At 51.8% G+C, this 26,645-nt stretch overlaps 1 protein-coding gene, 22 non-coding genes and 3 pseudogenes across 23 annotated transcripts; all 26 read left to right on the top strand.

Moving 5' to 3' along the window:
* The first annotated feature begins 1,605 nt into the window (after window positions 1–1,605).
* On the top strand, window positions 1,606–1,724 carry LOC149369324 (5S ribosomal RNA; annotated as a pseudogene).
* Window positions 1,725–2,270: 546 nt separating this feature from the next.
* Window positions 2,271–2,389, top strand: LOC149369323 (5S ribosomal RNA). The gene has a single exon (XR_016287550.1). It is a non-coding gene; the product is annotated as a 5S ribosomal RNA (ribosomal RNA).
* A 546-nt stretch (window positions 2,390–2,935) lies between these two features.
* LOC149369322 (5S ribosomal RNA) lies at window positions 2,936–3,054 on the top strand. Its single transcript, XR_016287549.1, has one exon. It is a non-coding gene; the product is annotated as a 5S ribosomal RNA (ribosomal RNA).
* Window positions 3,055–3,601: 547 nt separating this feature from the next.
* LOC149369321 (5S ribosomal RNA) lies at window positions 3,602–3,720 on the top strand. Its single transcript, XR_016287548.1, has one exon. It is a non-coding gene; the product is annotated as a 5S ribosomal RNA (ribosomal RNA).
* A 545-nt stretch (window positions 3,721–4,265) lies between these two features.
* On the top strand, window positions 4,266–4,384 carry LOC149369320 (5S ribosomal RNA). Its single transcript, XR_016287547.1, has one exon. It is a non-coding gene; the product is annotated as a 5S ribosomal RNA (ribosomal RNA).
* A 547-nt stretch (window positions 4,385–4,931) lies between these two features.
* Window positions 4,932–5,050, top strand: LOC149369319 (5S ribosomal RNA). The gene has a single exon (XR_016287546.1). It is a non-coding gene; the product is annotated as a 5S ribosomal RNA (ribosomal RNA).
* A 545-nt stretch (window positions 5,051–5,595) lies between these two features.
* Window positions 5,596–5,714, top strand: LOC149369318 (5S ribosomal RNA). Its single transcript, XR_016287545.1, has one exon. It is a non-coding gene; the product is annotated as a 5S ribosomal RNA (ribosomal RNA).
* Window positions 5,715–6,260: 546 nt separating this feature from the next.
* On the top strand, window positions 6,261–6,379 carry LOC149369317 (5S ribosomal RNA). The gene has a single exon (XR_016287544.1). It is a non-coding gene; the product is annotated as a 5S ribosomal RNA (ribosomal RNA).
* A 544-nt stretch (window positions 6,380–6,923) lies between these two features.
* LOC149369316 (5S ribosomal RNA) lies at window positions 6,924–7,042 on the top strand. Its single transcript, XR_016287543.1, has one exon. It is a non-coding gene; the product is annotated as a 5S ribosomal RNA (ribosomal RNA).
* A 548-nt stretch (window positions 7,043–7,590) lies between these two features.
* Window positions 7,591–7,709, top strand: LOC149369315 (5S ribosomal RNA). The gene has a single exon (XR_016287542.1). It is a non-coding gene; the product is annotated as a 5S ribosomal RNA (ribosomal RNA).
* A 545-nt stretch (window positions 7,710–8,254) lies between these two features.
* On the top strand, window positions 8,255–8,373 carry LOC149369314 (5S ribosomal RNA). The gene has a single exon (XR_016287541.1). It is a non-coding gene; the product is annotated as a 5S ribosomal RNA (ribosomal RNA).
* Window positions 8,374–8,921: 548 nt separating this feature from the next.
* Window positions 8,922–9,040, top strand: LOC149369313 (5S ribosomal RNA). Its single transcript, XR_016287539.1, has one exon. It is a non-coding gene; the product is annotated as a 5S ribosomal RNA (ribosomal RNA).
* A 2,316-nt stretch (window positions 9,041–11,356) lies between these two features.
* Window positions 11,357–11,475, top strand: LOC149369312 (5S ribosomal RNA; annotated as a pseudogene).
* Window positions 11,476–12,021: 546 nt separating this feature from the next.
* LOC149369311 (5S ribosomal RNA) lies at window positions 12,022–12,140 on the top strand. The gene has a single exon (XR_016287538.1). It is a non-coding gene; the product is annotated as a 5S ribosomal RNA (ribosomal RNA).
* Window positions 12,141–12,685: 545 nt separating this feature from the next.
* On the top strand, window positions 12,686–12,804 carry LOC149369310 (5S ribosomal RNA). The gene has a single exon (XR_016287537.1). It is a non-coding gene; the product is annotated as a 5S ribosomal RNA (ribosomal RNA).
* A 545-nt stretch (window positions 12,805–13,349) lies between these two features.
* Window positions 13,350–13,468, top strand: LOC149369309 (5S ribosomal RNA). The gene has a single exon (XR_016287713.1). It is a non-coding gene; the product is annotated as a 5S ribosomal RNA (ribosomal RNA).
* Window positions 13,469–14,015: 547 nt separating this feature from the next.
* LOC149369308 (5S ribosomal RNA) lies at window positions 14,016–14,134 on the top strand. Its single transcript, XR_016287536.1, has one exon. It is a non-coding gene; the product is annotated as a 5S ribosomal RNA (ribosomal RNA).
* A 549-nt stretch (window positions 14,135–14,683) lies between these two features.
* LOC149369307 (5S ribosomal RNA) lies at window positions 14,684–14,802 on the top strand. The gene has a single exon (XR_016287535.1). It is a non-coding gene; the product is annotated as a 5S ribosomal RNA (ribosomal RNA).
* Window positions 14,803–15,350: 548 nt separating this feature from the next.
* LOC149369306 (5S ribosomal RNA) lies at window positions 15,351–15,469 on the top strand. Its single transcript, XR_016287534.1, has one exon. It is a non-coding gene; the product is annotated as a 5S ribosomal RNA (ribosomal RNA).
* A 547-nt stretch (window positions 15,470–16,016) lies between these two features.
* On the top strand, window positions 16,017–16,135 carry LOC149369305 (5S ribosomal RNA). The gene has a single exon (XR_016287533.1). It is a non-coding gene; the product is annotated as a 5S ribosomal RNA (ribosomal RNA).
* Window positions 16,136–16,684: 549 nt separating this feature from the next.
* Window positions 16,685–16,803, top strand: LOC149369304 (5S ribosomal RNA). Its single transcript, XR_016287532.1, has one exon. It is a non-coding gene; the product is annotated as a 5S ribosomal RNA (ribosomal RNA).
* Window positions 16,804–17,373: 570 nt separating this feature from the next.
* Window positions 17,374–25,243, top strand: LOC149369299 (uncharacterized). The gene is made up of 2 exons (XM_089575592.1): window positions 17,374–18,229; window positions 25,176–25,243. The coding sequence occupies exons 1-2, from the start codon at window positions 17,410–17,412 to the stop codon at window positions 25,241–25,243; spliced, it is 888 nt and encodes a 295-aa protein (XP_089431718.1). The 5' UTR covers window positions 17,374–17,409.
* Window positions 22,180–22,298, top strand: LOC149369303 (5S ribosomal RNA; annotated as a pseudogene).
* On the top strand, window positions 22,845–22,963 carry LOC149369302 (5S ribosomal RNA). Its single transcript, XR_016287531.1, has one exon. It is a non-coding gene; the product is annotated as a 5S ribosomal RNA (ribosomal RNA).
* LOC149369301 (5S ribosomal RNA) lies at window positions 23,511–23,629 on the top strand. The gene has a single exon (XR_016287530.1). It is a non-coding gene; the product is annotated as a 5S ribosomal RNA (ribosomal RNA).
* On the top strand, window positions 24,177–24,295 carry LOC149369300 (5S ribosomal RNA). The gene has a single exon (XR_016287528.1). It is a non-coding gene; the product is annotated as a 5S ribosomal RNA (ribosomal RNA).
* Window positions 25,244–26,645: the final 1,402 nt, after the last annotated feature.

The following is a 26,645-nucleotide window of genomic DNA, read 5'->3' as shown; positions in this document are numbered from 1 at the left end:
AGTCTGGGGGCCGCCATTAGCGTGCAGCGTTCGGTGCGCCAGGGCTGTCCCCTCAGCCCTCTTTTATTTTGTATTTATGTGGAGACCCTTTGTTTAAAGATACTGAACAGCAGGAGTATTACCGGATTCAGATTACAAGCAGCCGAAGTGAAGCTCTTGGCGTATGCAGATGACATTGCTGTGTTTGCCGTTGACGAGGGAGGCGTAAGCGAGGCTGTTCAATGTGTACGCGATTTCAGCCAAGCTACAGGCAGCGGGGTTAACTGGTCAAAGTGCCTCGGGCTTTGGCATAGAAGGTGGGCATCTACGCCTGAACGGTTTGCCAGTGTGACTTGGACGACGACACCAGATAAATACTTGGGCGTTCCGCTCGATGCTTACCGTGACAGTGAAAAGTATTGGACAGGACAGGTCAAAGAGATACGGGAGAGAGCAGATAAGTGGAAAGGAACGACCTTGTCCATTTTCGCCAGAGCCACTGTTTGCAACTTGTTCTTTATCAGCAGGCTCTGGTACGTCATGCAGGTGTTGCACTGTTCACGGTTAAGCATTCAAAAGCTGCACAGAATTTTCGCCGTCTTTGTCTGGTCGTCTGAATGGGAGCGCTGCAGCCGAACCAACCTGTTCCGACGGGTTCAAGACGGCGGGCTGGGACTGGGCCATTTGTTTTTGAGACAGCTGGTCAATCGTTTTTTGTTTCTTCGGGACACAAGAGCCCCGTTTTTGCGTACCGTATGCCAAGTTAGGCTGCGGCATCTGCTTCCAGAGTACATAGTCGGAACTGCTGAAGTTTACAGTAGGGTCACCGGTTTTTACCGGGAAATCGTTGCCAGTGTAAGGTTTCTTTCCGCGCGGTTTTCAAACGACTTTCTGTCGACTGTGAAAAGAAAGAAACTCTACCATGCTTTGTGCGATGTTGTTTTCCCCGTGCCCTTGTACAGGGCCTTGTACAGTGGAAGCCAAGGCAAAGATGTTTTAAAGAGAGTTAAAAACATGCAGGTGCCATCAGGAACAAAAACCTTCTTTTTTAAGCTGCACACCGGAACCTTACCGGTTAAAAAATTTTTAGAAGGAAAGGAATTATTTTTACCTTGGGGATCCAACTGTTTAATTTGCAGAAAGCCGGAAACAATAGACCATGTATTTTTGCACTGTTGGGAAGGGGTTTATTTTTGGGATGTTTTGCAGCGAACCTTAAAGAAAGAATTTCCACTAGACCCGTATGGCATCCGGTACTTATGTGTTGAAAATGAGGATGGGGTGCCTTTTGACTTAATAATGCTTACAGGCCTCCACTGTATATGGCGCTCCAGAATGGCTGGCTACCATTGTGACAGAGACGCAAGACCTGCTAGAATTTATTTCCGCGAAAGCATGGACATGTTTCTCGCCATTCAGAAAGCCGCCGCGGAGCCTCCGGAGTGGCTCTCAAGGCTAGAGCCACTCTGTACTTTGAGTGAATTTTAAATTGACGAAGCCAGACTCATGCTGGCTGACCATGTATGGTGTGTACATAGCGTTTTTTGTCTTTTGTTGATAGTTTGTTTTGTGCAATTTTCTGTGTGAAAGCCAGGCAATAAAGAAAAAAAAAAAAAAAAAAAAAAAAAAATCGGCCATACCATGTTGAATACGCCGGTTCTCGTCCGATCACCGAAGCTAAGCAGCATTGGGCTCGGTCAGTACTTGGGAGGGAGACCACCTGGGAACACCGAGTGCTGATGGCATTTCTTTTGCATTTTTATTCGCCCTTCACGTTTTTTTTTTTCTGTCATAGTTGCGCAGTGTCTCAGGCAACTATAGGAGGTGACGTTATTTTGTTATCGATAATACAATCTCATCGGCAACGTGTCCAACGTGTAGTACGTGCGGACGCGAAACTGTGGCAAAACTCGAAGCGAACCCGTGGCGTCTCGGCTGTCATTCTGACGTCTGCCGCGGCGGGTACACTGCAGATTAAACTCTAGCAAAGCCCCAAGATAGCTGGGAGGCCCAGTGTGCGCATAACACTGCGCAGAAGCGCACAATATGCGCCCACCGCACCATGCACCGCACCCACTGCCGGTCCATGTGTAAACAACACAGGCTCGCTCCCGCTGCTCTTTCCGTGCATGCCGCAGTGGTTTAGGTTCGCCAGAACGGCTGAGAAAAGCGCAGGGCAGGTAACTGCACGCTTGGCGGCTGTTGCCACGAGCGAGGGAAGTATCCATGCGCAGTTTTGCATCCTCGAGGGCCAAACACAGTACATAAAGACTCGGAAAGCACTGTCTCTCGCCATCGGCCATACCATGTTGAATACGCCGGTTCTCGTCCGATCACCGAAGCTAAGCAGCATTGGGCTCGGTCAGTACTTGGGAGGGAGACCACCTGGGAACACCGAGTGCTGATGGCATTTCTTTTGCATTTTTATTCGCCCTTCACGTTTTTTTTTTTCTGTCATAGTTGCGCAGTGTCTCAGGCAACTATAGGAGGTGACGTTATTTTGTTATCGATAATACAATCTCATCGGCAACGTGTCCAACGTGTAGTACGTGCGGACGCGAAACTGTGGCAAAACTCGAAGCGAACCCGTGGCGTCTCGGCTGTCATTCTGACGTCTGCCGCGGCGGGTACACTGCAGATTAAACTCTAGCAAAGCCCCAAGATAGCTGGGAGGCCCAGTGTGCGCATAACACTGCGCAGAAGCGCACAATATGCGCCCACCGCACCATGCACCGCACCCACTGCCGGTCCATGTGTAAACAACACAGGCTCGCTCCCGCTGCTCTTTCCGTGCATGCCGCAGTGGTTTAGGTTCGCCAGAACGGCTGAGAAAAGCGCAGGGCAGGTAACTGCACGCTTGGCGGCTGTTGCCACGAGCGAGGGAAGTATCCATGCGCAGTTTTGCATCCTCGAGGGCCAAACACAGTACATAAAGACTCGGAAAGCACTGTCTCTCGCCATCGGCCATACCATGTTGAATACGCCGGTTCTCGTCCGATCACCGAAGCTAAGCAGCATTGGGCTCGGTCAGTACTTGGGAGGGAGACCACCTGGGAACACCGAGTGCTGATGGCATTTCTTTTGCATTTTTATTCGCCCTTCACGTTTTTTTTTTTTCTGTCATAGTTGCGCAGTGTCTCAGGCAACTATAGGAGGTGACGTTATTTTGTTATCGATAATACAATCTCATCGGCAACGTGTCCAACGTGTAGTACGTGCGGACGCGAAACTGTGGCAAAACTCGAAGCGAACCCGTGGCGTCTCGGCTGTCATTCTGACGTCTGCCGCGGCGGGTACACTGCAGATTAAACTCTAGCAAAGCCCCAAGATAGCTGGGAGGCCCAGTGTGCGCATAACACTGCGCAGAAGCGCACAATATGCGCCCACCGCACCATGCACCGCACCCACTGCCGGTCCATGTGTAAACAACACAGGCTCGCTCCCGCTGCTCTTTCCGTGCATGCCGCAGTGGTTTAGGTTCGCCAGAACGGCTGAGAAAAGCGCAGGGCAGGTAACTGCACGCTTGGCGGCTGTTGCCACGAGCGAGGGAAGTATCCATGCGCAGTTTTGCATCCTCGAGGGCCAAACACAGTACATAAAGACTCGGAAAGCACTGTCTCTCGCCATCGGCCATACCATGTTGAATACGCCGGTTCTCGTCCGATCACCGAAGCTAAGCAGCATTGGGCTCGGTCAGTACTTGGGAGGGAGACCACCTGGGAACACCGAGTGCTGATGGCATTTCTTTTGCATTTTTATTCGCCCTTCACGTTTTTTTTTTCTGTCATAGTTGCGCAGTGTCTCAGGCAACTATAGGAGGTGACGTTATTTTGTTATCGATAATACAATCTCATCGGCAACGTGTCCAACGTGTAGTACGTGCGGACGCGAAACTGTGGCAAAACTCGAAGCGAACCCGTGGCGTCTCGGCTGTCATTCTGACGTCTGCCGCGGCGCGTACACTGCAGATTAAACTCTAGCAAAGCCCCAAGATAGCTGGGAGGCCCAGTGTGCGCATAACACTGCGCAGAAGCGCACAATATGCGCCCACCGCACCATGCACCGCACCCACTGCCGGTCCATGTGTAAACAACACAGGCTCGCTCCCGCTGCTCTTTCCGTGCATGCCGCAGTGGTTTAGGTTCGCCAGAACGGCTGAGAAAAGCGCAGGGCAGGTAACTGCACGCTTGGCGGCTGTTGCCACGAGCGAGGGAAGTATCCATGCGCAGTTTTGCATCCTCGAGGGCCAAACACAGTACATAAAGACTCGGAAAGCACTGTCTCTCGCCATCGGCCATACCATGTTGAATACGCCGGTTCTCGTCCGATCACCGAAGCTAAGCAGCATTGGGCTCGGTCAGTACTTGGGAGGGAGACCACCTGGGAACACCGAGTGCTGATGGCATTTCTTTTGCATTTTTATTCGCCCTTCACGTTTTTTTTTTTTCTGTCATAGTTGCGCAGTGTCTCAGGCAACTATAGGAGGTGACGTTATTTTGTTATCGATAATACAATCTCATCGGCAACGTGTCCAACGTGTAGTACGTGCGGACGCGAAACTGTGGCAAAACTCGAAGCGAACCCGTGGCGTCTCGGCTGTCATTCTGACGTCTGCCGCGGCGGGTACACTGCAGATTAAACTCTAGCAAAGCCCCAAGATAGCTGGGAGGCCCAGTGTGCGCATAACACTGCGCAGAAGCGCACAATATGCGCCCACCGCACCATGCACCGCACCCACTGCCGGTCCATGTGTAAACAACACAGGCTCGCTCCCGCTGCTCTTTCCGTGCATGCCGCAGTGGTTTAGGTTCGCCAGAACGGCTGAGAAAAGCGCAGGGCAGGTAACTGCACGCTTGGCGGCTGTTGCCACGAGCGAGGGAAGTATCCATGCGCAGTTTTGCATCCTCGAGGGCCAAACACAGTACATAAAGACTCGGAAAGCACTGTCTCTCGCCATCGGCCATACCATGTTGAATACGCCGGTTCTCGTCCGATCACCGAAGCTAAGCAGCATTGGGCTCGGTCAGTACTTGGGAGGGAGACCACCTGGGAACACCGAGTGCTGATGGCATTTCTTTTGCATTTTTATTCGCCCTTCACGTTTTTTTTTTCTGTCATAGTTGCGCAGTGTCTCAGGCAACTATAGGAGGTGACGTTATTTTGTTATCGATAATACAATCTCATCGGCAACGTGTCCAACGTGTAGTACGTGCGGACGCGAAACTGTGGCAAAACTCGAAGCGAACCCGTGGCGTCTCGGCTGTCATTCTGACGTCTGCCGCGGCGGGTACACTGCAGATTAAACTCTAGCAAAGCCCCAAGATAGCTGGGAGGCCCAGTGTGCGCATAACACTGCGCAGAAGCGCACAATATGCGCCCACCGCACCATGCACCGCACCCACTGCCGGTCCATGTGTAAACAACACAGGCTCGCTCCCGCTGCTCTTTCCGTGCATGCCGCAGTGGTTTAGGTTCGCCAGAACGGCTGAGAAAAGCGCAGGGCAGGTAACTGCACGCTTGGCGGCTGTTGCCACGAGCGAGGGAAGTATCCATGCGCAGTTTTGCATCCTCGAGGGCCAAACACAGTACATAAAGACTCGGAAAGCACTGTCTCTCGCCATCGGCCATACCATGTTGAATACGCCGGTTCTCGTCCGATCACCGAAGCTAAGCAGCATTGGGCTCGGTCAGTACTTGGGAGGGAGACCACCTGGGAACACCGAGTGCTGATGGCATTTCTTTTGCATTTTTATTCGCCCTTCACGTTTTTTTTTTTTCTGTCATAGTTGCGCAGTGTCTCAGGCAACTATAGGAGGTGACGTTATTTTGTTATCGATAATACAATCTCATCGGCAACGTGTCCAACGTGTAGTACGTGCGGACGCGAAACTGTGGCAAAACTCGAAGCGAACCCGTGGCGTCTCGGCTGTCATTCTGACGTCTGCCGCGGCGGGTACACTGCAGATTAAACTCTAGCAAAGCCCCAAGATAGCTGGGAGGCCCAGTGTGCGCATAACACTGCGCAGAAGCGCACAATATGCGCCCACCGCACCATGCACCGCACCCACTGCCGGTCCATGTGTAAACAACACAGGCTCGCTCCCGCTGCTCTTTCCGTGCATGCCGCAGTGGTTTAGGTTCGCCAGACGGCTGAGAAAAGCGCAGGGCAGGTAACTGCACGCTTGGCGGCTGTTGCCACGAGCGAGGGAAGTATCCATGCGCAGTTTTGCATCCTCGAGGGCCAAACACAGTACATAAAGACTCGGAAAGCACTGTCTCTCGCCATCGGCCATACCATGTTGAATACGCCGGTTCTCGTCCGATCACCGAAGCTAAGCAGCATTGGGCTCGGTCAGTACTTGGGAGGGAGACCACCTGGGAACACCGAGTGCTGATGGCATTTCTTTTGCATTTTTATTCGCCCTTCACGTTTTTTTTTCTGTCATAGTTGCGCAGTGTCTCAGGCAACTATAGGAGGTGACGTTATTTTGTTATCGATAATACAATCTCATCGGCAACGTGTCCAACGTGTAGTACGTGCGGACGCGAAACTGTGGCAAAACTCGAAGCGAACCCGTGGCGTCTCGGCTGTCATTCTGACGTCTGCCGCGGCGGGTACACTGCAGATTAAACTCTAGCAAAGCCCCAAGATAGCTGGGAGGCCCAGTGTGCGCATAACACTGCGCAGAAGCGCACAATATGCGCCCACCGCACCATGCACCGCACCCACTGCCGGTCCATGTGTAAACAACACAGGCTCGCTCCCGCTGCTCTTTCCGTGCATGCCGCAGTGGTTTAGGTTCGCCAGAACGGCTGAGAAAAGCGCAGGGCAGGTAACTGCACGCTTGGCGGCTGTTGCCACGAGCGAGGGAAGTATCCATGCGCAGTTTTGCATCCTCGAGGGCCAAACACAGTACATAAAGACTCGGAAAGCACTGTCTCTCGCCATCGGCCATACCATGTTGAATACGCCGGTTCTCGTCCGATCACCGAAGCTAAGCAGCATTGGGCTCGGTCAGTACTTGGGAGGGAGACCACCTGGGAACACCGAGTGCTGATGGCATTTCTTTTGCATTTTTATTCGCCCTTCACGTTTTTTTTTTTTTCTGTCATAGTTGCGCAGTGTCTCAGGCAACTATAGGAGGTGACGTTATTTTGTTATCGATAATACAATCTCATCGGCAACGTGTCCAACGTGTAGTACGTGCGGACGCGAAACTGTGGCAAAACTCGAAGCGAACCCGTGGCGTCTCGGCTGTCATTCTGACGTCTGCCGCGGCGGGTACACTGCAGATTAAACTCTAGCAAAGCCCCAAGATAGCTGGGAGGCCCAGTGTGCGCATAACACTGCGCAGAAGCGCACAATATGCGCCCACCGCACCATGCACCGCACCCACTGCCGGTCCATGTGTAAACAACACAGGCTCGCTCCCGCTGCTCTTTCCGTGCATGCCGCAGTGGTTTAGGTTCGCCAGAACGGCTGAGAAAAGCGCAGGGCAGGTAACTGCACGCTTGGCGGCTGTTGCCACGAGCGAGGGAAGTATCCATGCGCAGTTTTGCATCCTCGAGGGCCAAACACAGTACATAAAGACTCGGAAAGCACTGTCTCTCGCCATCGGCCATACCATGTTGAATACGCCGGTTCTCGTCCGATCACCGAAGCTAAGCAGCATTGGGCTCGGTCAGTACTTGGGAGGGAGACCACCTGGGAACACCGAGTGCTGATGGCATTTCTTTTGCATTTTTATTCGCCCTTCACGTTTTTTTTTTCTGTCATAGTTGCGCAGTGTCTCAGGCAACTATAGGAGGTGACGTTATTTTGTTATCGATAATACAATCTCATCGGCAACGTGTCCAACGTGTAGTACGTGCGGACGCGAAACTGTGGCAAAACTCGAAGCGAACCCGTGGCGTCTCGGCTGTCATTCTGACGTCTGCCGCGGCGGGTACACTGCAGATTAAACTCTAGCAAAGCCCCAAGATAGCTGGGAGGCCCAGTGTGCGCATAACACTGCGCAGAAGCGCACAATATGCGCCCACCGCACCATGCACCGCACCCACTGCCGGTCCATGTGTAAACAACACAGGCTCGCTCCCGCTGCTCTTTCCGTGCATGCCGCAGTGGTTTAGGTTCGCCAGAACGGCTGAGAAAAGCGCAGGGCAGGTAACTGCACGCTTGGCGGCTGTTGCCACGAGCGAGGGAAGTATCCATGCGCAGTTTTGCATCCTCGAGGGCCAAACACAGTACATAAAGACTCGGAAAGCACTGTCTCTCGCCATCGGCCATACCATGTTGAATACGCCGGTTCTCGTCCGATCACCGAAGCTAAGCAGCATTGGGCTCGGTCAGTACTTGGGAGGGAGACCACCTGGGAACACCGAGTGCTGATGGCATTTCTTTTGCATTTTTATTCGCCCTTCACGTTTTTTTTTTTTTCTGTCATAGTTGCGCAGTGTCTCAGGCAACTATAGGAGGTGACGTTATTTTGTTATCGATAATACAATCTCATCGGCAACGTGTCCAACGTGTAGTACGTGCGGACGCGAAACTGTGGCAAAACTCGAAGCGAACCCGTGGCGTCTCGGCTGTCATTCTGACGTCTGCCGCGGCGGGTACACTGCAGATTAAACTCTAGCAAAGCCCCAAGATAGCTGGGAGGCCCAGTGTGCGCATAACACTGCGCAGAAGCGCACAATATGCGCCCACCGCACCATGCACCGCACCCACTGCCGGTCCATGTGTAAACAACACAGGCTCGCTCCCGCTGCTCTTTCCGTGCATGCCGCAGTGGTTTAGGTTCGCCAGAACGGCTGAGAAAAGCGCAGGGCAGGTAACTGCACGCTTGGCGGCTGTTGCCACGAGCGAGGGAAGTATCCATGCGCAGTTTTGCATCCTCGAGGGCCAAACACAGTACATAAAGACTCGGAAAGCACTGTCTCTCGCCATCGGCCATACCATGTTGAATACGCCGGTTCTCGTCCGATCACCGAAGCTAAGCAGCATTGGGCTCGGTCAGTACTTGGGAGGGAGACCACCTGGGAACACCGAGTGCTGATGGCATTTCTTTTGCATTTTTATTCGCCCTTCACGTTTTTTTTTTTTTCTGTCATAGTTGCGCAGTGTCTCAGGCAACTATAGGAGGTGACGTTATTTTGTTATCGATAATACAATCTCATCGGCAACGTGTCCAACGTGTAGTACGTGCGGACGCGAAACTGTGGCAAAACTCGAAGCGAACCCGTGGCGTCTCGGCTGTCATTCTGACGTCTGCCGCGGCGGGTACACTGCAGATTAAACTCTAGCAAAGCCCCAAGATAGCTGGGAGGCCCAGTGTGCGCATAACACTGCGCAGAAGCGCACAATATGCGCCCACCGCACCATGCACCGCGCCCACTGCCGGTCCATGTGTAAACAACACAGGCTCGCTCCCGCTGCTCTTTCCGTGCATGCCGCAGTGGTTTAGGTTCGCCAGAACGGCTGAGAAAAGCGCAGGGCAGGTAACTGCACGCTTGGCGGCTGTTGCCACGAGCGAGGGAAGTATCCATGCGCAGTTTTGCATCCTCGAGGGCCAAACACAGTACATAAAGACTCGGAAAGCACTGTCTCTCGCCATCGGCCATACCATGTTACGCAAAAACTTTTCACTGTCACGGTAAGCATCGAGCGGAACGCCCAAGTATTTATCTGGTGTCGTCGTCCAAGTCACACTGGCAAACCGTTCAGGCGTAGATGCCCACCTTCCATGCCAAAGCCCGAGGCACTTTGACCAGTTAACCCCGCTGCCTGTAGCTTGGCTGAAATCGCGTACACATTGAACAGCCTCGCTTATGCCTCCCTCGTCAACGGCAAACACAGCAATGTCATCTGCATACGCCAAGAGCTTCACTTCGGCTGCTTGTAATCTGAATCCGGTAATACTCCTGCTGTTCAGTATCTTTAAACAAAGGGTCTCCACATAAATACAAAATAAAAGAGGGCTGAGGGGACAGCCCTGGCGCACCGAACGCTGCACGCTAATGGGGGCCCCCAGACTCTTGTTAACGATCAATCTCGTCGTGCAGTTCCGGTACGCCAGGGCCACACCCTCGCGAATAACAGAACCAACGTTAACATGGCCTAATACTGCAAACAAAAGTTCATGGGCAACGCAGTCAAAAGCCTTTTCTAAATCTATCTGGAGTATAGCTACCTGATCATCAGTGTCATCACAGCATTCTAACACACTGCGCGCAACGTGAATATTTGTGAAAATGGACCGCCCTTTAATCCCGCAGGTCTGATGCGGACCAACTAATAAATGGATCACGGTCTGCAGCCTTCGCGCCAAAACCTTCATGTAAATTTTGTACTCGACGTTAGTGAGTGCAATGGGTCTATATGCTGCTACCAGTCGTAATCTGTCTGTGTCGTCCGTTTTCGGAATCAGCACAGTATGGGACGAGCCATAGGACGGAGGCAGTGATTTTAGTTTAAAGGCTTCATTAAAGATGACCGTCAAGACCGGGGTTTGCGTACCGTATGCCAAGTTAGGCTGCGGCATCTGCTTCCAGAGTACATAGTCGGAACTGCTGAAGTTTACAGTAGGGTCACCGGTTTTTACCGGGAAATCGTTGCCAGTGTAAGGTTTCTTTCCGCGCGGTTTTCAAACGACTTTCTGTCGACTGTGAAAAGAAAGAAACTCTACCATGCTTTGTGCGATGTTGTTTTCCCCGTGCCCTTGTACAGGGCCTTGTACAGTGGAAGCCAAGGCAAAGATGTTTTAAAGAGAGTTAAAAACATGCAGGTGCCATCAGGAACAAAAACCTTCTTTTTTAAGCTGCACACCGGAACCTTACCGGTTAAAAAATTTTTAGAAGGAAAGGAATTATTTTTACCTTGGGGATCCAACTGTTTAATTTGCAGAAAGCCGGAAACAATAGACCATGTATTTTTGCACTGTTGGGAAGGGGTTTATTTTTGGGATGTTTTGCAGCGAACCTTAAAGAAAGAATTTCCACTAGACCCGTATGGCATCCGGTACTTATGTGTTGAAAATGAGGATGGGGTGCCTTTTGACTTAATAATGCTTACAGGCCTCCACTGTATATGGCGCTCCAGAATGGCTGGCTACCATTGTGACAGAGACGCAAGACCTGCTAGAATTTATTTCCGCGAAAGCATGGACATGTTTCTCGCTATTCAGAAAGCCGCCGCGGAGCCTCCGGAGTGGCTCTCAAGGCTAGAGCCACTCTGTACTTTGAGTGAATTTTAAATTGACGAAGCCAGACTCATGCTGGCTGACCATGTATGGTGTGTACATAGCGTTTTTTGTCTTTTGTTGATAGTTTGTGTTGTGAAATTTTCTGTGTCAAAGCCAGGCAATAAAGAAAAAAAAAAAAAATCGGCCATACCATGTTGAATACGCCGGTTCTCGTCCGATCACCGAAGCTAAGCAGCATTGGGCTCGGTCAGTACTTGGGAGGGAGACCACCTGGGAACACCGAGTGCTGATGGCATTTCTTTTGCATTTTTATTCGCCCTTCACGTTTTTTTTTTTCTGTCATAGTTGCGCAGTGTCTCAGGCAACTATAGGAGGTGACGTTATTTTGTTATCGATAATACAATCTCATCGGCAACGTGTCCAACGTGTAGTACGTGCGGACGCGAAACTGTGGCAAAACTCGAAGCGAACCCGTGGCGTCTCGGCTGTCATTCTGACGTCTGCCGCGGCGGGTACACTGCAGATTAAACTCTAGCAAAGCCCCAAGATAGCTGGGAGGCCCAGTGTGCGCATAACACTGCGCAGAAGCGCACAATATGCGCCCACCGCACCATGCACCGCACCCACTGCCGGTCCATGTGTAAACAACACAGGCTCGCTCCCGCTGCTCTTTCCGTGCATGCCGCAGTGGTTTAGGTTCGCCAGAACGGCTGAGAAAAGCGCAGGGCAGGTAACTGCACGCTTGGCGGCTGTTGCCACGAGCGAGGGAAGTATCCATGCGCAGTTTTGCATCCTCGAGGGCCAAACACAATACATAAAGACTCGGAAAGCACTGTCTCTCGCCATCGGCCATACCATGTTGAATACGCCGGTTCTCGTCCGATCACCGAAGCTAAGCAGCATTGGGCTCGGTCAGTACTTGGGAGGGAGACCACCTGGGAACACCGAGTGCTGATGGCATTTCTTTTGCATTTTTATTCGCCCTTCACGTTTTTTTTTTCTGTCATAGTTGCGCAGTGTCTCAGGCAACTATAGGAGGTGACGTTATTTTGTTATCGATAATACAATCTCATCGGCAACGTGTCCAACGTGTAGTACGTGCGGACGCGAAACTGTGGCAAAACTCGAAGCGAACCCGTGGCGTCTCGGCTGTCATTCTGACGTCTGCCGCGGCGGGTACACTGCAGATTAAACTCTAGCAAAGCCCCAAGATAGCTGGGAGGCCCAGTGTGCGCATAACACTGCGCAGAAGCGCACAATATGCGCCCACCGCACCATGCACCGCACCCACTGCCGGTCCATGTGTAAACAACACAGGCTCGCTCCCGCTGCTCTTTCCGTGCATGCCGCAGTGGTTTAGGTTCGCCAGAACGGCTGAGAAAAGCGCAGGGCAGGTAACTGCACGCTTGGCGGCTGTTGCCACGAGCGAGGGAAGTATCCATGCGCAGTTTTGCATCCTCGAGGGCCAAACACAGTACATAAAGACTCGGAAAGCACTGTCTCTCGCCATCGGCCATACCATGTTGAATACGCCGGTTCTCGTCCGATCACCGAAGCTAAGCAGCATTGGGCTCGGTCAGTACTTGGGAGGGAGACCACCTGGGAACACCGAGTGCTGATGGCATTTCTTTTGCATTTTTATTCGCCCTTCACGTTTTTTTTTTCTGTCATAGTTGCGCAGTGTCTCAGGCAACTATAGGAGGTGACGTTATTTTGTTATCGATAATACAATCTCATCGGCAACGTGTCCAACGTGTAGTACGTGCGGACGCGAAACTGTGGCAAAACTCGAAGCGAACCCGTGGCGTCTCGGCTGTCATTCTGACGTCTGCCGCGGCGGGTACACTGCAGATTAAACTCTAGCAAAGCCCCAAGATAGCTGGGAGGCCCAGTGTGCGCATAACACTGCGCAGAAGCGCACAATATGCGCCCACCGCACCATGCACCGCACCCACTGCCGGTCCATGTGTAAACAACACAGGCTCGCTCCCGCTGCTCTTTCCGTGCATGCCGCAGTGGTTTAGGTTCGCCAGAACGGCTGAGAAAAGCGCAGGGCAGGTAACTGCACGCTTGGCGGCTGTTGCCACGAGCGAGGGAAGTATCCATGCGCAGTTTTGCATCCTCGAGGGCCAAACACAGTACATAAAGACTCGGAAAGCACTGTCTCTCGCCATCGGCCATACCATGTTGAATACGCCGGTTCTCGTCCGATCACCGAAGCTAAGCAGCATTGGGCTCGGTCAGTACTTGGGAGGGAGACCACCTGGGAACACCGAGTGCTAATGGCATTTCTTTTGCATTTTTATTCGCCCTTCACGTTTTTTTTTTTTCTGTCATAGTTGCGCAGTGTCTCAGGCAACTATAGGAGGTGACGTTATTTTGTTATCGATAATACAATCTCATCGGCAACGTGTCCAACGTGTAGTACGTGCGGACGCGAAACTGTGGCAAAACTCGAAGCGAACCCGTGGCGTCTCGGCTGTCATTCTGACGTCTGCCGCGGCGGGTACACTGCAGATTAAACTCTAGCAAAGCCCCAAGATAGCTGGGAGGCCCAGTGTGCGCATAACACTGCGCAGAAGCGCACAATATGCGCCCACCGCACCATGCACCGCACCCACTGCCGGTCCATGTGTAAACAACACAGGCTCGCTCCCGCTGCTCTTTCCGTGCATGCCGCAGTGGTTTAGGTTCGCCAGAACGGCTGAGAAAAGCGCAGGGCAGGTAACTGCACGCTTGGCGGCTGTTGCCACGAGCGAGGGAAGTATCCATGCGCAGTTTTGCATCCTCGAGGGCCAAACACAGTACATAAAGACTCGGAAAGCACTGTCTCTCGCCATCGGCCATACCATGTTGAATACGCCGGTTCTCGTCCGATCACCGAAGCTAAGCAGCATTGGGCTCGGTCAGTACTTGGGAGGGAGACCACCTGGGAACACCGAGTGCTGATGGCATTTCTTTTGCATTTTTATTCGCCCTTCACGTTTTTTTTTTTTTTCTGTCATAGTTGCGCAGTGTCTCAGGCAACTATAGGAGGTGACGTTATTTTGTTATCGATAATACAATCTCATCGGCAACGTGTCCAACGTGTAGTACGTGCGGACGCGAAACTGTGGCAAAACTCGAAGCGAACCCGTGGCGTCTCGGCTGTCATTCTGACGTCTGCCGCGGCGGGTACACTGCAGATTAAACTCTAGCAAAGCCCCAAGATAGCTGGGAGGCCCAGTGTGCGCATAACACTGCGCAGAAGCGCACAATATGCGCCCACCGCACCATGCACCGCACCCACTGCCGGTCCATGTGTAAACAACACAGGCTCGCTCCCGCTGCTCTTTCCGTGCATGCCGCAGTGGTTTAGGTTCGCCAGAACGGCTGAGAAAAGCGCAGGGCAGGTAACTGCACGCTTGGCGGCTGTTGCCACGAGCGAGGGAAGTATCCATGCGCAGTTTTGCATCCTCGAGGGCCAAACACAGTACATAAAGACTCGGAAAGCACTGTCTCTCGCCATCGGCCATACCATGTTGAATACGCCGGTTCTCGTCCGATCACCGAAGCTAAGCAGCATTGGGCTCGGTCAGTACTTGGGAGGGAGACCACCTGGGAACACCGAGTGCTGATGGCATTTCTTTTGCATTTTTATTCGCCCTTCACGTTTTTTTTTTTTTCTGTCATAGTTGCGCAGTGTCTCAGGCAACTATAGGAGGTGACGTTATTTTGTTATCGATAATACAATCTCATCGGCAACGTGTCCAACGTGTAGTACGTGCGGACGCGAAACTGTGGCAAAACTCGAAGCGAACCCGTGGCGTCTCGGCTGTCATTCTGACGTCTGCCGCGGCGGGTACACTGCAGATTAAACTCTAGCAAAGCCCCAAGATAGCTGGGAGGCCCAGTGTGCGCATAACACTGCGCAGAAGCGCACAATATGCGCCCACCGCACCATGCACCGCACCCACTGCCGGTCCATGTGTAAACAACACAGGCTCGCTCCCGCTGCTCTTTCCGTGCATGCCGCAGTGGTTTAGGTTCGCCAGAACGGCTGAGAAAAGCGCAGGGCAGGTAACTGCACGCTTGGCGGCTGTTGCCACGAGCGAGGGAAGTATCCATGCGCAGTTTTGCATCCTCGAGGGCCAAACACAGTACATAAAGACTCGGAAAGCACTGTCTCTCGCCATCGGCCATACCATGTTGAATACGCCGGTTCTCGTCCGATCACCGAAGCTAAGCAGCATTGGGCTCGGTCAGTACTTGGGAGGGAGACCACCTGGGAACACCGAGTGCTGATGGCATTTCTTTTGCATTTTTATTCGCCCTTCACGTTTTTTTTTTTTCTGTCATAGTTGCGCAGTGTCTCAGGCAACTATAGGAGGTGACGTTATTTTGTTATCGATAATACAATCTCATCGGCAACGTGTCCAACGTGTAGTACGTGCGGACGCGAAACTGTGGCAAAACTCGAAGCGAACCCGTGGCGTCTCGGCTGTCATTCTGACGTCTGCCGCGGCGGGTACACTGCAGATTAAACTCTAGCAAAGCCCCAAGATAGCTGGGAGGCCCAGTGTGCGCATAACACTGCGCAGAAGCGCACAATATGCGCCCACCGCACCATGCACCGCACCCACTGCCGGTCCATGTGTAAACAACACAGGCTCGCTCCCGCTGCTCTTTCCGTGCATGCCGCAGTGGTTTAGGTTCGCCAGAACGGCTGAGAAAAGCGCAGGGCAGGTAACTGCACGCTTGGCGGCTGTTGCCACGAGCGAGGGAAGTATCCATGCGCAGTTTTGCATCCTCGAGGGCCAAACACAGTACATAAAGACTCGGAAAGCACTGTCTCTCGCCATCGGCCATACCATGTTGAATACGCCGGTTCTCGTCCGATCACCGAAGCTAAGCAGCATTGGGCTCGGTCAGTACTTGGGAGGGAGACCACCTGGGAACACCGAGTGCTGATGGCATTTCTTTTGCATTTTTATTCGCCCTTCACGTTTTTTTTTTTTTTCTGTCATAGTTGCGCAGTGTCTCAGGCAACTATAGGAGGTGACGTTATTTTGTTATCGATAATACAATCTCATCGGCAACGTGTCCAACGTGTAGTACGTGCGGACGCGAAACTGTGGCAAAACTCGAAGCGAACCCGTGGCGTCTCGGCTGTCATTCTGACGTCTGCCGCGGCGGGTACACTGCAGATTAAACTCTAGCAAAGCCCCAAGATAGCTGGGAGGCCCAGTGTGCGCATAACACTGCGCAGAAGCGCACAATATGCGCCCACCGCACCATGCACCGCACCCACTGCCGGTCCATGTGTAAACAACACAGGCTCGCTCCCGCTGCTCTTTCCGTGCATGCCGCAGTGGTTTAGGTTCGCCAGAACGGCTGAGAAAAGCGCAGGGCAGGTAACTGCACGCTTGGCGGCTGTTGCCACGAGCGAGGGAAGTATCCATGCGCAGTTTTGCATCCTCGAGGGCCAAACACAGTACATAAAGACTCGGAAAGCACTGTCTCTCGCCATCGGCCATACCATGTTGAATACGCCGGTTCTCGTCCGATCACCGAAGCTAAGCAGCATTGGGCTCGGTCAGTACTTGGGAGGGAGACCACCTGGGAACACCGAGTGCTGATGGCATTTCTTTTGCATTTTTATTCGCCCTTCACGTTTTTTTTTTTTCTGTCATAGTTGCGCAGTGTCTCAGGCAACTATAGGAGGTGACGTTATTTTGTTATCGATAATACAATCTCATCGGCAACGTGTCCAACGTGTAGTACGTGCGGACGCGAAACTGTGGCAAAACTCGAAGCGAACCCGTGGCGTCTCGGCTGTCATTCTGACGTCTGCCGCGGCGGGTACACTGCAGATTAAACTCTAGCAAAGCCCCAAGATAGCTGGGAGGCCCAGTGTGCGCATAACACTGCGCAGAAGCGCACAATATGCGCCCACCGCACCATGCACCGCACCCACTGCCGGTCCATGTGTAAACAACACAGGCTCGCTCCCGCTGCTCTTTCCGTGCATGCCGCAGTGGTTTAGGTTCGCCAGAACGGCTGAGAAAAGCGCAGGGCAGGTAACTGCACGCTTGGCGGCTGTTGCCACGAGCGAGGGAAGTATCCATGCGCAGTTTTGCATCCTGGAGGGCCAAACACAGTACATAAAGACTCGGAAAGCACTGTCTCTCGCCATCGGCCATACCATGTGAGATTCTGCTTCTGGCTGCCCTGCTAGACGGACGCAGAAATGGCTCGCTCCGGGCGAGGTGTCGCAACGGCCTTTGTTGGTCGGGATGAATCGGTGTCTGGACCACCTCCTGGTTATCGCTTTCTGCTACCGTCACTGCCGGCTGACGAAGGTATGCGTTTGTGTGTTTTCTTGCACGGTTATACCTCGAATCGTCCGTATCGAATAGAGGACTTTCGTCAACCATTAGAAGATGCCGGCGTCCTTAGGGATGTCAGCGTCATTGGCGCTTACCAGATGAGCCACCTCTGGCTCGTGAGGTTCCGCACCCAGGAGGCGAAGGACGCTGTACTTGCGGCCGGGGGCCTGAGTGTGAAAGGCGGTTACTGTGCCATTATTGATCCCTGTCGAAAGGAGATCAAGGTGAAGATTCACTGGGTGCCATTTCACATACCCAGTGAGACTCTACGGAAGGCCCTGAGCGAGTTTGGGGAAGTGATGGAAATTCAGCATGAGGAATGGTGTGTTCCAGGATTTGAATCGGCGGAGTCGACAACACGTGTCGCTCGAATGGTGCTTAAAGAGGGAGTCACGGCGGAGGAGCTACCGCATCTTTTCAAATTCTACGGGGGCTCCGTCCTTGTGGTTGTGCCCGGTAGGGCGCCTGTTTGTCTCCGATGTCGCAGACGCGGGCATATCCGCCGCGACTGCCAGACGCCCCGCTGCACTAAGTGCCGAGCCTTTGGTCATGTCCGTGAGGACTGCATACGTACGTACGCCAATGTGCTAGGGGCGGCCTCAGAGGACTGTGATGATAAACAGGATATCATGGACGTTGAGGAAGCTGAAACGGCGGCCCCTGATGACCGTCCAAAGAAGAGTGCGTCTTGGGAACAGGGAAGCGTCTCCAACGGAAACATGGAAACTTCGAGCAAGACGCCGAACGAACAACGAGCTTTGAGCAACGCGACTGAAACGCCGCCGATGAGTGACCAGGCGTCTGCCATGAACGCCGAAGCGGAGCCAGTCGAGGATGAAAGGGCATCACATGACACCTTCGGTCCGGCTAAGCGTGCCAAGACGGTGTTGCCGTCCCCTTCACAACCTTCCACCGAGGTCAGGTCGCAACGCCTTGAGCGCCAGTGGCTCAGACCCACCGGGGCCAAGGGGAAGTATGTGCCTGAGTGTCGTTCATCGTCCGCGTCTCCCGTGCGCAGCGCAAGGAGCGCTGATTAATCGCCCCTTCTCGGAGGGTAAGGCGTACGCCTGGTAAGGGACTTGTACCTTTTTGTGCTCAGGATTTTCAGCATGGCTTGTCTTCCGTCAAATTTAAAATGCGGCACGTTAAACGTGCGTGGACTAGCAGCTAGACGTAAACAATGTCAGCTAAGGCGCCTGCTCTATGAGAAAGACCTGGACATTCTTGCAGTACAAGAAACAAAGGTAGAGAGTGCGAGCGCGACAGACGCTATGGTTGCGCAGTTCAAGCCGCGATATAACGTGCGTGCTAGTCATGCAGTGGGGACATCAGCGGGCTGTGTTCTGTTAATTAAGAACAGTCTTAATATCGAGGAACAAGCAGTGGTGTATTGCACGAGGGGAAGGTTTGTGTTCTGTGATCTGTTGTACGGGGAGGAATATTTGAGAGTTATCTGTGTGTATGCTCCTACGAAACCCCGTGAACGACTTTTGTTTTTCCAGGAAATATGTGCGTATCTGGAATGCAATAGACTTGTCATTCTTTTAGGGGATTTCAATTGTGTTCTCAGTGCAGATGACCGATCAGGCTCAACAGTCACCGAAAGCGAAAGTGCTGTTTTCTTGAAAGAAAACATTGAAAAGTATTCACTTCAAGACGTAGCCCAGTTTGCAAAGGGCGGAATGAGGCGTCATTATACACATTTTCAAGGGTGTAGTCATGCTAGGCTAGATAGAGCTTACGTTTCCCTTGACCTGGCGGCAATTTGCGATAACTACATCGTCGAACCGGTTACGTTTAGCGATCACTGTTGTGTCATATTTACCATTGGCAGGAATGTGACACCTCAAGCGAAATTCAGCTGGGACTTGTGGAAACTGAATGCAAAGTTACTAAAGGACGATTCGTTTGTTTTAGAAACAAAGAACGTGTTAGAAGAAGTTCGGTTGAATTATGGAAAAAGTTGGGCAGAAAAGTGGGAGGAATTCAAAATTGATGTCAAAATGAGGGCTATTGAAAGGTCCGTAGAAATCAAGCACGCTGAGAAAGCGAAACAGAAGAACCTAAAACAGATGTTGAAAGAATTAATTACAGAGGAAAATAGAGCTCCGGGACTATACAGTGACCTTATCAGCGAAGTTAAAGCAAAGCTTGAGGTTATCGATGCGACATTGTTTCAGGGAGCTGCAATTCGTGCACGAGCAGATCGCTTGCTGGCAGATGATATGCCCAGTAGGCGAAATTTGACGACAGAAAAAAGATACGCTAGAAGAAAAGATATCGTAGAAATTGAAAACAAAGGCATTCTGACAGACAATCCCAAGGCGATAAGGGAGGCTTTCAGTGAGCATTACCGTGATTTGTTCGCTTCCAAATCGGCAGATGTACAGGCCTTTCAGGATGAATTTTTAAGTCTGTTACCCCGACTGACCAGTGAAGACACTGACATCCTGTCTGCCGACTTATCAACAGCGGAATTGGAATGCGCTATTGATGAGCTTCACTTGGGGAAATCGCCAGGTACTGACGGGATAACAGCAGAATTTTATAAGGCGTTCAAACGTGAAACTGCTCTCATTTTGCAACGCGTTTATGAAGAGTCATATAGAACTGGTATTTTACCACCGTCGTTTTCTCGTGCACATACAGTACTTATACCGAAAACTGACAATCCTGCTCAGCTTAAGCAAGTTACAGGTTATCGGCCGATAACGCTTACTAATGTTGATTATAAAATTTTTATGAAAGTATTAGCCAAACGTTTACAATCAGTTATGGACATCTTGGTTGGCCCCCACCAGACATGTGGAATTCAAGGGCGGACCATCTTCACGAATGTTCATGTCACTCGGAGTATACTGGAATGCTGTGACGCTGACTTTAGGCGAGTCGCAATGTTGCAAATTGATTTAGAGAAGGCATTTGACCGTGTATGTCATGACATTCTTTTTAAAATCCTTGAACATGTCTGTGTTGGAGAAGTTATTTTAAAAGGGGTTAAAATGGCCTATAGCAACTGCACCACGAATCTGGTTGTTAACCGAGAGCTCACAGACAGAATTGCCGTTAGAGCATCCGTGCGGCAAGGCTGCCCAATGTCACCGCTACTTTTCGCTCTGTACCTGGAGCCACTTTGCCGAAATGTAATAAATAACAGCTGTATTCGTGGTTTCGAACTGGAAGCATGTGAAATTAAAGTATTGGCTTATGCCGATGATGTGGCAGTTTTCTGTAGTGACCACAGCAGCATAGAACATGCGATGTCGGTTGTTCGTAGATTTTGTGATGTAACCAATAGCGTTGTTAACCTGGACAAGTGTGCGGGCCTTTGGCATGGGAATTGGGCATCAGCGCCTTTGTTTCATGCAAGTGTAAAATGGTCACATGTTCCTTCCAAATACCTAGGTGTACCTCTTGACAAGTATCGAGATAACGATGACTTTTGGAAGGAGAAAATTCAAGAACTCTCCACGCGTGCACAGAAATGGTCGGGGAAGGAACTGTCTGTATTCACGCGCGCAAACATATGCAATGTATATCTGGTTTCAAAAGTGTGCTATTTGTTGCAGGTCCTTTCATGCTCTCGACTTAGCATTCAAAAGTTTCATCGTCTCTTCGCAGTTTTTGTTTGGCAGTCCTCATGGGAGAGGACTAAACGTGATAATTTATTTCTGCGTTTGAGAAAAGGGGGTCTTTCCTTGCCACACTTGTACCTGAGGCAGGTGGTGTCAAGATTTCTGTTTCTTCGAGATCAACGCGACCCTTTCCTGCGGACATTTATTCAAGTGAGGCTTTCTTCGGCTTTGCCAAACTATGTTATTTCCAGTGTGGACGGGATGAGATACAGTGCAAGTAGGTTTTTGAAAGAAGTGGTCTCTGCTTTCCGGTTTCTGAATGCGCGCTTCAGTTTGGAATATCTTTCTAATGTCACGCGTAAGAAATTGTTAAAAGATTTGCTCGACTCTGTCTTCCCAGAGCCAATCTATCGATCTATGTATAGTGGAGGCCAAGCAGGAAATGTTTTAAAAAGAGTACGAAAAATGTTGGTGCCAGCGGGTGTGAAGACGTTCTTCTTCAAGTTACACACTGGGACGTTGCTGGTTAAAACATGGATGGAGGAAAAGGGATTGTTTCTACCATGGGGTGCTGACTGCTTGTTGTGTCGCAAACCAGAGTCAATAGAACACGTTTTTATTGATTGCTGGGATGCGCTGCTCTTTTGGGACGTGCTCCAGCGTACAATAAAGAAAGACTTACCCCTAACGCCGTATGGGATACGATTCCTGGACATAGAGCCGGATCTTTATAAATATGATGTAATTTTCCTGCTTGGCCTGCACAGTATTTGGCGAAGCAGGATGGCTGTACGACACTGTGATGAAGATGCGCGTTCTGTCCGCGATTACTTCAAAGAAAACATATTTAAGCTACGTGAAGTGTACAAGGAGCTATGTTTTGGAGATGAAGTTATCGAGTTGATGGGAGAGTTGTGTTCCCTGAGACAGTTTTGATTTTCTCACGCGAGTGAAACACATGTCCGTTCTTGTTGTTTGAGTGTGCAGCGCAGAACATCTGTTTATGATCTGTTGTAATCTGTCAAAACAGGTAATAAAGACAAAAAAAAAAAAAAAAAAATCGGCCATACCATGTTGAATACGCCGGTTCTCGTCCGATCACCGAAGCTAAGCAGCATTGGGCTCGGTCAGTACTTGGGAGGGAGACCACCTGGGAACACCGAGTGCTGATGGCATTTCTTTTGCATTTTTATTCGCCCTTCACGTTTTTTTTTTTCTGTCATAGTTGCGCAGTGTCTCAGGCAACTATAGGAGGTGACGTTATTTTGTTATCGATAATACAATCTCATCGGCAACGTGTCCAACGTGTAGTACGTGCGGACGCGAAACTGTGGCAAAACTCGAAGCGAACCCGTGGCGTCTCGGCTGTCATTCTGACGTCTGCCGCGGCGGGTACACTGCAGATTAAACTCTAGCAAAGCCCCAAGATAGCTGGGAGGCCCAGTGTGCGCATAACACTGCGCAGAAGCGCACAATATGCGCCCACCGCACCATGCACCGCACCCACTGCCGGTCCATGTGTAAACAACACAGGCTCGCTCCCGCTGCTCTTTCCGTGCATGCCGCAGTGGTTTAGGTTCGCCAGAACGGCTGAGAAAAGCGCAGGGCAGGTAACTGCACGCTTGGCGGCTGTTGCCACGAGCGAGGGAAGTATCCATGCGCAGTTTTGCATCCTCGAGGGCCAAACACAGTACATAAAGACTCGGAAAGCACTGTCTCTCGCCATCGGCCATACCATGTTGAATACGCCGGTTCTCGTCCGATCACCGAAGCTAAGCAGCATTGGGCTCGGTCAGTACTTGGGAGGGAGACCACCTGGGAACACCGAGTGCTGATGGCATTTCTTTTGCATTTTTATTCGCCCTTCACGTTTTTTTTTTTTCTGTCATAGTTGCGCAGTGTCTCAGGCAACTATAGGAGGTGACGTTATTTTGTTATCGATAATACAATCTCATCGGCAACGTGTCCAACGTGTAGTACGTGCGGACGCGAAACTGTGGCAAAACTCGAAGCGAACCCGTGGCGTCTCGGCTGTCATTCTGACGTCTGCCGCGGCGGGTACACTGCAGATTAAACTCTAGCAAAGCCCCAAGATAGCTGGGAGGCCCAGTGTGCGCATAACACTGCGCAGAAGCGCACAATATGCGCCCACCGCACCATGCACCGCACCCACTGCCGGTCCATGTGTAAACAACACAGGCTCGCTCCCGCTGCTCTTTCCGTGCATGCCGCAGTGGTTTAGGTTCGCCAGAACGGCTGAGAAAAGCGCAGGGCAGGTAACTGCACGCTTGGCGGCTGTTGCCACGAGCGAGGGAAGTATCCATGCGCAGTTTTGCATCCTCGAGGGCCAAACACAGTACATAAAGACTCGGAAAGCACTGTCTCTCGCCATCGGCCATACCATGTTGAATACGCCGGTTCTCGTCCGATCACCGAAGCTAAGCAGCATTGGGCTCGGTCAGTACTTGGGAGGGAGACCACCTGGGAACACCGAGTGCTGATGGCATTTCTTTTGCATTTTTATTCGCCCTTCACGTTTTTTTTTTTTCTGTCATAGTTGCGCAGTGTCTCAGGCAACTATAGGAGGTGACGTTATTTTGTTATCGATAATACAATCTCATCGGCAACGTGTCCAACGTGTAGTACGTGCGGACGCGAAACTGTGGCAAAACTCGAAGCGAACCCGTGGCGTCTCGGCTGTCATTCTGACGTCTGCCGCGGCGGGTACACTGCAGATTAAACTCTAGCAAAGCCCCAAGATAGCTGGGAGGCCCAGTGTGCGCATAACACTGCGCAGAAGCGCACAATATGCGCCCACCGCACCATGCACCGCACCCACTGCCGGTCCATGTGTAAACAACACAGGCTCGCTCCCGCTGCTCTTTCCGTGCATGCCGCAGTGGTTTAGGTTCGCCAGAACGGCTGAGAAAAGCGCAGGGCAGGTAACTGCACGCTTGGCGGCTGTTGCCACGAGCGAGGGAAGTATCCATGCGCAGTTTTGCATCCTCGAGGGCCAAACACAGTACATAAAGACTCGGAAAGCACTGTCTCTCGCCATCGGCCATACCATGTTGAATACGCCGGTTCTCGTCCGATCACCGAAGCTAAGCAGCATTGGGCTCGGTCAGTACTTGGGAGGGAGACCACCTGGGAACACCGAGTGCTGATGGCATTTCTTTTGCATTTTTATTCGCCCTTCACGTTTTTTTTTTTTTCTGTCATAGTTGCGCAGTGTCTCAGGCAACTATAGGAGGTGACGTTATTTTGTTATCGATAATACAATCTCATCGGCAACGTGTCCAACGTGTAGTACGTGCGGACGCGAAACTGTGGCAAAACTCGAAGCGAACCCGTGGCGTCTCGGCTGTCATTCTGACGTCTGCCGCTGCGGGTACACTGCAGATTAAACTCTAGCAAAGCCCCAAGATAGCTGGGAGGCCCAGTGTGCGCATAACACTGCGCAGAAGCGCACAATATGCGCCCACCGCACCATGCACCGCACCCACTGCCGGTCCATGTGTAAACAACACAGGCTCGCTCCCGCTGCTCTTTCCGTGCATGCCGCAGTGGTTTAGGTTCGCCAGAACGGCTGAGAAAAGCGCAGGGCAGGTAACTGCACGCTTGGCGGCTGTTGCCACGAGCGAGGGAAGTATCCATGCGCAGTTTTGCATCCTGGAGGGCCAAACACAGTACATAAAGACTCGGAAAGCACTGTCTCTCGCCATCGGCCATACCATGTGAGATTCTGCTTCTGGCTGCCCTGCTAGACGGACGCAGAAATGGCTCGCTCCGGGCGAGGTGTCGCAACGGCCTTTGTTGGTCGGGATGAATCGGTGTCTGGACCACCTCCTGGTTATCGCTTTCTGCTACCGTCACTGCCGGCTGACGAAGGTATGCGTTTGTGTGTTTTCTTGCACGGTTATACCTCGAATCGTCCGTATCGAATAGAGGACTTTCGTCAACCATTAGAAGATGCCGGCGTCCTTAGGGATGTCAGCGTCATTGGCGCTTACCAGATGAGCCACCTCTGGCTCGTGAGGTTCCGCACCCAGGAGGCGAAGGACGCTGTACTTGCGGCCGGGGGCCTGAGTGTGAAAGGCGGTTACTGTGCCATTATTGATCCCTGTCGAAAGGAGATCAAGGTGAAGATTCACTGGGTGCCATTTCACATACCCAGTGAGACTCTACGGAAGGCCCTGAGCGAGTTTGGGGAAGTGATGGAAATTCAGCATGAGGAATGGTGTGTTCCAGGATTTGAATCGGCGGAGTCGACAACACGTGTCGCTCGAATGGTGCTTAAAGAGGGAGTCACGGCGGAGGAGCTACCGCATCTTTTCAAATTCTACGGGGGCTCCGTCCTTGTGGTTGTGCCCGGTAGGGCGCCTGTTTGTCTCCGATGTCGCAGACGCGGGCATATCCGCCGCGACTGCCAGACGCCCCGCTGCACTAAGTGCCGAGCCTTTGGTCATGTCCGTGAGGACTGCATACGTACGTACGCCAATGTGCTAGGGGCGGCCTCAGAGGACTGTGATGATAAACAGGATATCATGGACGTTGAGGAAGCTGAAACGGCGGCCCCTGATGACCGTCCAAAGAAGAGTGCGTCTGGGGAACAGGGAAGCGTCTCCAACGGAAACATGGAAACTTCGAGCAAGACGCCGAACGAACAACGAGCTTTGAGCAACGCGACTGAAACGCCGCCGATGAGTGACCAGGCGTCTGCCATGAACGCCGAAGCGGAGCCAGTCGAGGATGAAAGGGCATCACATGACACCTTCGGTCCGGCTAAGCGTGCCAAGACGGTGTTGCCGTCCCCTTCACAACCTTCCACCGAGGTCAGGTCGCAACGCCTTGAGCGCCAGTGGCTCAGACCCACCGGGGCCAAGGGGAAGTATGTGCCTGAGTGTCGTTCATCGTCCGCGTCTCCCGTGCGCAGCGCAAGGAGCGCTGATTAATCGCCCCTTCTCGGAGGGTAAGGCGTACGCCTGGTAAGGGACTTGTACCTTTTTGTGCTCAGGATTTTCAGCATGGCTTGTCTTCCGTCAAATTTAAAATGCGGCACGTTAAACGTGCGTGGACTAGCAGCTAGACGTAAACAATGTCAGCTAAGGCGCCTGCTCTATGAGAAAGACCTGGACATTCTTGCAGTACAAGAAACAAAGGTAGAGAGTGCGAGCGCGACAGACGCTATGGTTGCGCAGTTCAAGCCGCGATATAACGTGCGTGCTAGTCATGCAGTGGGGACATCAGCGGGCTGTGTTCTGTTAATTAAGAACAGTCTTAATATCGAGGAACAAGCAGTGGTGTATTGCACGAGGGGAAGGTTTGTGTTCTGTGATCTGTTGTACGGGGAGGAATATTTGAGAGTTATCTGTGTGTATGCTCCTACGAAACCCCGTGAACGACTTTTGTTTTTCCAGGAACTATGTGCGTATCTGGAATGCAATAGACTTGTCATTCTTTTAGGGGATTTCAATTGTGTTCTCAGTGCAGATGACCGATCAGGCTCAACAGTCACCGAA

Source organism: Amblyomma mixtum, chromosome 1, assembly GCF_055824585.1.
Source record: "Amblyomma mixtum isolate Tamu chromosome 1, ASM5582458v1, whole genome shotgun sequence".
NCBI classification, from domain to species: Eukaryota; Metazoa; Arthropoda; class Arachnida; order Ixodida; family Ixodidae; genus Amblyomma; species Amblyomma mixtum.
The sequence above is the reverse complement of the archived record's forward strand: the minus strand, read 5'-3'. Positions and strand labels throughout refer to the sequence as shown.